Source organism: Strongylocentrotus purpuratus, unplaced genomic scaffold (assembly GCF_000002235.5).
Source record: "Strongylocentrotus purpuratus isolate Spur 01 unplaced genomic scaffold, Spur_5.0 spur5_scaffold_7, whole genome shotgun sequence".
NCBI lineage: Eukaryota > Metazoa > Echinodermata > Echinoidea > Camarodonta > Strongylocentrotidae > Strongylocentrotus > Strongylocentrotus purpuratus.
In genome coordinates, this window is record NW_022145613.1 from 1920017 (window position 1) to 1929911 (window position 9895).

Sequence of the window (9895 nt, forward strand, 5' to 3'; positions counted from 1 at the left end):
ATAAAATGGAATCTTCTTATCTCTCATCCATCCAGTCCATGAGGCAAGGACTGTTTGATGTCTTGCCACGTAACTCTCTTGACGGTCTAACCGCTGAGGACTTCAGGTTACTGGTCAATGGATGCGGTCAAGTCAACGTCCAGATGTTGATCAGCTACACTACATTCAATGACGAGACAGGCAAACTAGGTGAGTGTAGTCATATTTCCTTTATTCAACTGGATTAGCTTCTTTCTCTATGATTATATCCATTGATCATTGGTTCAAGTAGATATCTTCTTACAAGGTCATACAACCAACTTGTTCAGAAAATTCATTGTAATAAGTGGAGTTTTTTGTGTATTATAACATGCTCATACATTTACATGTAAAAACGATCAAATTTCAAGCCATGCAAAGCACTGTATATGTATATGGCAACTGTTCATATACAGATCGTTACTTATACATGATTCACTTTACATCGTGGAGTGAAGACTTTCAAGATGATGTTTATATTCTTGATTTTGTGACGATTTAAGCTTATCAACATATCTGAATGAAATTAGATAAATGAGATGGTATGATTTTGTTTTATCCTTAGGTGATGGTCATAGCAATGAGGGGAATGATAAGCTATCTACCTTCAAACTATGGTTCTGGAGTATTGTAGAAAAGATGACCACTCAACAGAAACAAGACTTGGTAAGTAGACATTGATCCATCTGGTTTATACTATGTCACATGTCTGTACTCTTTACTACAATAATATTTCAACATTTTGCCTAATATGAATATATATATATATATACAGTGTGTCTCTAAAAAAGTAAACCCAACTTCAACAGCAAATTTTCAGAAAACTATAAAATATTTACACATTATTTTTTCATGGTTAGATAGTCCAATAAGTCCTCTGTCCAATTATATCACTTAGGTTATCTGACGCTCATGCATGACTGAGCATGATTCAACTTAGTGAACTGGTGTCAAATCATCACTGTGGCAAGTTATTTCTTGCTATTGTCATGCATTCAGGGCCTATTTGAAGTTAAATCTTTGTCACATGTTAGGCCTATGATTACATAACAACTTCAGCAAAGGTTGTTCCTAACACAGGCACACTTCACATGCTTTCCAAACATGGTACAGTTGACAATTAAGCAGAGAGTATTCCTGGTAACTCGATACCAGGAAACAAGAAGTTTCGTGGAAGTTCAAGATGCTTTTCGGGTGCAGTTCCCCGAGAGGCAGCCTCCAACAAAAAGAGCCATCTGGTACAATGTGAGAAAGTATGCTGATCACGGAACCAGTTTGAACAGGAATAAAGGACACTCTGGCCACAGACGAACTGGGAGGTCTGCTGAAAACATCCAAGTGGTAAGAGAGGCCATCCAAGCCCACCCACGCATAAGCACCAGGAGAAATGATACTGGAATACCACGCGCAACTTTTAACAGAATAGCAAGACTGGATTTGCATCTCCATCCATATCATGTTCATGTTCAGCACCAACTTCTACCAGCTGATTTTCCCAGACGACTTCAATTTTCACAATGGTTTGTGAACCGGTGCAACCGAGATCGACAGTTCCTCCAGTTTTTTACCATCGGGGATGAAGCAACGTTTTCCATGGATGGAATGGTAAACACCCACAATGAGCACGAGTATGCTGAACTCCATCATCCACCGGGATATGCTTTTAATAAGAACATGAGCAGGGAGAAAGTGAGTGTCTGGATTGGTCTTTGTGGCAATGGTTCATTGGTGGGACCTTACTTTTTTGAAGGCAACATCAATGGCAGGGCGTACCTTGACATGCTGAACAATTTTATTGTGCCTGAGATGGAACAGATCTTCCCCCGACAACGACGTGGAGCATTCCGCAGGGCCTGGTGGGCTCAGGATGGGGCCCCAGCCCACAGACTTATTGCTGTGAGGAATCGTTTGACTGAACTCTTTGGCAATCGCATCATTGCTCTTCATTTCCCAGTTGAGTGGCCTGCACGTTCACCAGATCTGACACCATGCGATCTCTTTCTTTGGGGGTATCTTAAAGGAAAAGTGTTCCAAACCCCACCGGCCACAATTCAGGAGCTGAGGCAACAGATAACAGGTGAAGTGAACCGATTACGACAAGATCAGGGAATGATCAGGCGTGCTGTCAGGGACATGAGGAGGCGTTGCGAGCTTTGCATGGAAAGGAATGGCGGTCATGTCGAGGGTACACATCCCTAAGCTATGCTTGTAAGAAATCAGACATTTCCTATGTCATTTGATTGATGAACTTCCAGTGCAATTCTAACTTGCCACAGTGATGATTTCACACCCATTCACTAAGTTGAATCATGCTCAGTCATGCATGAGAGTTACATAACCTACGTGGTATCATTGGACAGAGGACTTATTGGACTATCTAACCATAAAAAATAATGTGTAAATATTTTATAGTTTTCTGAAAATTTGCCGTTGAAGTTGGGTTTACTTTTTTTAGAGACACACTGTATATATATATATATATATATATATATATATATATATATATACATATATATAGGAAACATGATTAAAATATCTGTATTTCACATATGGTATACAAGCACTGGTGACTGCTCTTTGATAATAGGAAGATGCGAATCATGGTGCTGTAAATAACATTTAAGAAAATCTGTCTTGATTGAGATCAGTGGTAAATGTCTCTCTTCGTCTTCCCTCCGTACAGGTGTATTTCTGGACCTCAAGCCCCAGTCTACCAGCAAGCGAGGAGGGTTTCCAGCCCCTCCCTACCATCACAGTACGTCCCCCTGATGACAACCACCTCCCTACGGCAAACACCTGTATCAGTCGTCTTTACATCCCACTCTACAGCTCCAAAGCCATCCTCAAGAAGAAGCTCTTACTGGCCATCAAGACTAAGGCGTTTGGCTTCGTCTAGTCCCTTTTAAAGGCTCTACATTGTACAAGGCCCTTCACCAAACCAAAGCCATGTTGCAGAACCTCCTACATGTAGTTGCTACATGTATGAAGACTAAGGCGTGCGGCTTCGTCTAGTCCTTTTAAAAGGCTCTACATTGTACATGGCCCTTCATCAAACCAAAGCAATTTTGCCGAACCTCCTACATATAGTTGCTGCATGTATGAAGTCTTTGGCTGTATCTAATGCCTCTATGATCTTGTATATTGTATATCGCTATCTGCTTCTCAAAAGCCATGTTGAGAAAGCTCCTCGGATTCAAGGCATTGAGGTTTATCTGACCCTTCTGAAAGCCTCCACAATGTACATGGATTCTCTACTGATGCAAGGCCATTGTGACTAAAGAGCTTCTGCGCTATTAAAGCCAAGACGTTTTGCTGTGTCTAATTTCTGTATGTGAATGTACATGGTATCCTCTGCCACTCTATAGCGATTCTGAAGAGAAGCTCTCTAGAGTAAGGCATGGGGATTTGTGTGATCCTTTTACAATATACATTGATATTTTCCACCAATCCATGAATGAGATTTCAACTCACTATCAAGACGAAGTCATTAGGCTTCATTTATCCCATCAGAAGCCTCTATATTGTACATTTATCCTCTGTTTATCTTCAGCCATTCTAAAATAATCATCCCAAGCCCCCAAGAGACTAGTGTAATCCATTTCAGGGTTCATATCAATAAATGCATTACAACCTGTCATATCCCTGTCATATCCCTGTCATATCCCTGTCAGGTTCATGAAAGCAAAGGCATTATTAGTCTGTCCTGCTGGTATTTTTTGATATCTTACAAATATTAGACAGTGGACCTTGTTTCACTGACCAAAACTGAGAGTATGTACTTGTTCAGGAATTAGCTTAGGAAATTGTAGTTGAAGTTGTGTCTGATGCTGAGTAGACTATAATATTCATCTAGGACATTGTTTGACGACATCTGCTACTTGCTTCGTCCCCAGCTGTTTAGTCCTTATACAGTGTGCTAATCCCGCAACATCATTCTTTAGTTAGCAAACATGTCCAAAGTTTTCATATTCATACCTGTTAGATGTGATGATGATGAGGATGATGATGATGATAGATAGTGCTATGAGAGGATGTCCTGTGACATGGGTAGTACATGGATGTCCAATTCTGCTATGGTAATTTGTCTTGCCGATACAGACATGGTCCCTCCTTAAAAGTGCTAAATGAAGGCTGAGAAAGCATGTCTCTCTGAAGCTTTATTCTGTAATTTCTGGAATAACTATGAAGATCTATTCTTTCTTTTAACCAAATATTTATTACTTTGGGAATGAAAGTCAGACAGAGAATGTGAGGTGGATAAAAGCTGCATAAATAGGAAGAAGCTTTGTACAGTGTTGGTTAAAGGAGAGTCGACAATGAATCCCTTTTTAGGTGAAAATGGGATTGATATCTGCTGAAAACCAGAAGGGTGTAACTGGGAGTGTTGAAGGTGTCATTGTACCAGTGTTTCATGCACTTCTTAACTATTTTAATGGTAATATTTTCTTTTAATTTATTATGTGATTTTTGTTTAAATTGTTGTAACCCGAGATGGCTATCAAGACGGTTATGTGGTTTTTGTTTTTTAATCATTTCAAAGCTGACATCCACAACCTCGTTGTTGTTTATTTTACTTGTCAAAATTAGTTACAAGTCCTTTTGGTTTTCAGCAGAAGGAATTGGGAGTGAGATTGTTTGGTTGTAAATGATATGCTGTATGCCTTTTATGAAGCAGGTTAGTTAAATATGGAATGTATAAACAAGCATGATAAGATTTGTATTGAGAATGTATGATTGTGTATAATTGTATGGCCCAGATAATTGAATACCAGTGTCCTTTTAAGTTCAATCTCTAAATGTGATTGCAAGCTAGCTGCATTTAGAGGACATGCTATTAAGTAATTATTTGAAAGAAGCTGTTAATACTTGAGTAAATTATCAAGATTGTGCAGGAGTTATCGGTAGAATGATAATAATGCATTGTGAAATTATTTGTGTATGCACAGTTGTTTGTCTGGGTTCATACGGTGGAAGAATTTAGGCCAGTGTAATATTCCTAGTCAAGGAAAAAGAATGAGATAGTAATATTTTTGTTCCTCTTAATGATTTTCTTTTTAAAATGTACTGGACAGTCAGTTTTATCTTTTACATATATATTATTTCAATGCAAGCTGTGTTATTTTACTTTCTTACTGTGCTCATACTTGTATTCTGCAGTGCAGTGATAAAGGAAGAAGAAAAGCTCAGTATTTTGTTTAAAACCAAAAGAAATTCATGTCTGAAAATAGTGTTTGTTGTAAAAATGTGTAGTAGTAAAAGTACAAGTAGATTAGATTGAAGTAATGTAGGATTTGATGCAGTGTTAATGTAGCCACTGTCTAGATTAAGAATGATTCAACAGAACAGATTAAAGGCAACTTTAACACCTCCATTTTTGTTGTTTTACTGAATGTTTGATAACTTCTTGTGAGCTCAGGATTAAAGAGAAGGTTGAGTTCCGGGGAGACGTGAAGAAGAATTTGCGAGTGTTATCATTGTTATTACCGGTATGCAAGTGTGGAAGAACATCAGAGACGTAATGTTCTCTGAAAAGCATGGCTCTTCAAATGCCTTCATATTCTAAATATGACAACAGTTTAAAAAATTGAGGCCCGATTTTTAAGCCACATGTTTGTGTAGTCCTATATACATCTTTCTGTGTACAGTGTTTGTTACTTTACCAAGACTGGGCCAAATTTCTTATCATTTTGATGACTCCAGAACCACACCAATACTTATATGCTACATGATCAACCTTTTCTGATCGATTCCACACCATTTCTTTCACAATGCAATCGCATAACCAGAACTCGACTTTATATTTAAGCATATGAGATTTGTGGCTAACTTGGTATGTAAAGGAGCATTGGAGATTCACATGATAGATTGCGAGTAGGAAGGGTAGACGAAGTAGAAGTATACTATCGATGGATAGTCTGCAGAGAGGTGTTAAGGACCATATGGCACAGAGGGAGACAATGAGAGAGAGAGGGAGGGAGGGGGGGGGATGCATATTACATATCATCTGGAGCCAGAGGGGCATGATGTTACACTCTTCTAGCTCTCAATGTAGGATGTACAATGTGTGGCCCTCCACAAGCCTAGTGTTTGTAATCATATGTGCATAGTAAAATGATTGATAGGCATACCTTATATAAAACATGTTTTGCTTAAAATATGCATATGTGGTTACTTAGATTATTTTACTGATTCATATTTTAACAATCCCACTAAGACAGTGGATCTACAGGCATAGCAAAATACATAATCAAAGAGTTACAGTAACTACTTGCTCACGCAGAGTCAATTTGAACACAGTAAAAGCTAAGAAATCTCACTTGTCAATCAAATCCTTGATTAAACTTTCCTCCGGAAATTTTATTTCACAAAGATATAATATACATACTTACGCATTGCAAATACTGACATTGCTACATCAAGGAGTTATTACAAGTGCTCTATGAGCATTGAATACCTGACAGTACACATTTCCATACTCATTGCTTGTTAAGTGTGCATTTAATAATGCACATCTCCATATTGCCATATTCAAGAATTACCCAGCAGATTTATCTACCGGTACACTCTTGAGAAGCCTCACTCATACAGATATGGTGCAATATTCTGCTTAAAGAAACCTGCAGTAGTAGAATAGAAATAAAAAGGACATATAAATGTAGTACAAAGCTGTACTTTATAAAACACCAAACACAGATAAGTTGTAGGTACCTTTTGCTGCATACAGCTATTTAGTTTGCACTCATTCATAATTCACGAACAGGCTTTAAATAGTACAAATAACCAATTAATTAGTGTGGACAGCCTTTCAATAATACCAATAACCCAGTATTAATGTGGACAGGCTTTTAATAATACCAGTTACCCATTCATCAATGTGGACAGGCTTTTAATCAAATCAATAACCCATTATTAATGTGATCAGGCTTTTGATAATACCAATTACCCATTCATCAGTGTGGACAGGCTTTTAATAATAAAAATGAACCATTCATCAGTGTGGACAGGCTTTTAATAATACCAATAACCCATTATTAATGGGAACAGGCTTTTAATAATACCAATTACCCATTTATCAGTGTGGACAGGCTTTTAATAATACCAATAACCCATTATTAATGTGGACAGGCTTTTGATAATACTAAAAAGCCATTGATCAGTGTGGACAACCGACACATTTCCTATGATATGGAAAATGACCATGAATATAATTCGAGTCATAAGAAAAAGTGTGAATAACCATTTCATGATAAGGCAAAATAGGGGAAGAATATTATATACAATTCTTTCTAGTTTTGAATGATGTCGGCTTACATGTCATTGTATAAGAACTACAGTACATGATTGACTATAAAATTGACATACCTCTACATTGGACATACATGTACATGTACACCACTATACCATACAATATTTCTACACAAATATGCAGTAATGCAGACAAATGCATTTCAAGGCTCAGAAGATTTGAAAGACTAATTTGTCACACACCAATTTGTGACAATTGAAAATGATAATTGTCCCTGAATACATCACTGTCAACTGACCAATTTGCTAATATGAGACAGCCATCTCTCCTGAACTATTGTTCATGTTTTGCTCACCATACTGTACATGTATAAGCTTGCTACACAAGGCGTTTGAATGATCTTAGAGCAATTCTTGAAAGGATCATTTCAATGTTTTTCTCAAAAAAAGTATCTCATCTCTTCCTCATCCTCCTCCTCTAACTCCACCTACTACTAACATCACTACAACTCTGGTAGTTCTATAAAGTATATGTAAGACATATGCAATTTCTGTACTTTAAAGAATAAATATTCAGGCTTGACAAATCGTTACAAACTTAAAACCTTTTATTGGAATGTCATTCTCTTTGCTATCTTTAGCTCCCAGTAACCCCCACCACACACACACACATCCCTCAACATTCTTTACCATAGAATACATGCATGTGTGTACACGTATACAGTTTACACATACATACATGTACATGGGTCAGAGTAACAACTGTAGTTTTCTCCCACGTCACCTGACACGAATGTGCTCAAAAATATATATTGTTAATTCCATATTGCGCAGATTACACCTTTATATATCAAACTTACACTCATGATTAGTCTTACATAAAAGTACATTTATATGAATGTACAAAATACATTTATGAATATGATAACTACCCCCCCCCCCCCCTGAGAGGCCCTCACCTGAAGACATATAAGGTTTCCACACTATTTACCAACGTATAATAAATAAAACAAGTCATTATAATGTGCATTCAAATAAAATAGAATTCAGCTGAAATATATATCGTATCATATGGTCAGAACCAGGGGGGCATCAAATCCGTGGATGGGTCAATGTGCTTCAAATACTATATTCTTTAAATACATCATTTTTTGTTATGTATCAACTTAAATAAAATAATATATAAATCCAGATTCTTAGAAGAAAACGACAGCTGTTAGTTCAGAATGACAATTCAAACTAGAACATGAAAACACCAACACCAGGGAGATGTATACAATTTTCTTATGAATTACAGGAAAGCAAATAATAATAATAATAATAATAGCTAGTTCTTATATAGCGCTTTTCAGGACCGAAGGCCCTCTCAAAGCGCTTTACAGATAGTTATATTATTACCCCGGTCATAAGATTCAGGCTTACCCGCACACAATGTATGCACATTCTCCACTCCCTGGGGAGCATTCCAGCCAAACAAGCAAAGGAAAATTTGGGAGGTTTTACAATAATCAAGGCTCAAGTCTTTCCCTGCTTTGTAAAATAATGGTACATGCAGTGAACTGTCATGATTGACCTTTGTAACACATACATGTACACACCAAACAACGTAGCTGTTTAGGGATACACACCAAACAACATACTGTAGCTGTTTAGGGATTCACTCCAAACAGAAATTTAAACAAATAATAGTTGGATCAATATAAACATACTCAACTGCTCTGTGATGAAAACAAAACTCCTAGCAGTGCTACTTTACAGACACACAATAAGAAACTATTTGAAAGCCCCTGAAAACAAGTTCTGCTATTTTTTCAAAATATTGCTAGCGAGATTACGTACATATTGACAGTAAATTACATCTACCATATGATCTCTGATTCATTTAGAATGAATACACACACACACACACTTGACAAATGGTACAGATGAAAGTTCACATTACATTTTCAGTTATGTACACATACACTGTACAGCAAGTATAGGCCTACAATGTACATGTAGATTAGGATATAATAAATTAATTTCTATCCATATTATGTACAGTATTTCATCTACAGATGTACATGTAACATCATCAGCCTCAGTTTGTAACCAGAAACTCATATACCTGTACTATGTCAAAGAATTATAGAGGATTGAAAGACTCTGTGAAAATCAGAGGGGTGTTTTTTTTCTTTGAACTCTAAATATATACATGTATATATATATATATATATACCGTATATATAATGTATACAGTTAAAAACAAGAGAACAGTGAATTTCTTTAAAAATCCATGCAAGGGTTTTTTAACAACCCTAAACCAGCCAATGTGTACTGGCTACATTTGTTCACTTTACAGTATGTAGCGTTCAGATAGTCTATATATTCTGGCAACAACAAAAATGAATTCAAACACAATCAAATAAACTTTCAACCCATATGAACATGTACAAATACATGACATGTCTTAAAAAGAAAATGTGTAAAAATAAACAAGGTGTTCTGTGAAATATCTGGACCCCGTCCAAGCTACACACGTGTACATGTACAGTATGTTTGCCTAGGGTATCTGCGACATTATCCTGCTTCTATCCTGCTTCTGTCCTGCTTGTTGGCAAATTTCAGGGTACCGTACATGTATGTGGTTTTC

The 9895-nt window shown here is 36.9% G+C and overlaps 1 protein-coding gene across 1 annotated transcript in view; it reads left to right on the forward strand.

Moving 5' to 3' along the window:
* Positions 1 to 5389, forward strand: part of LOC589748 (E3 ubiquitin-protein ligase UBR5) — a 38964-nt gene extending 33575 nt beyond the window's left edge. Inside the window, 3 exon segments of the mRNA XM_030974357.1 lie at positions 36 to 189; positions 584 to 684; positions 2702 to 5389. Coding sequence (XP_030830217.1) covers positions 36 to 189; positions 584 to 684; positions 2702 to 2914 — 468 coding nt within the window. The 3' untranslated portion in view covers positions 2915 to 5389.
* The last annotated feature ends 4506 nt before the right edge of the window (positions 5390 to 9895 follow it).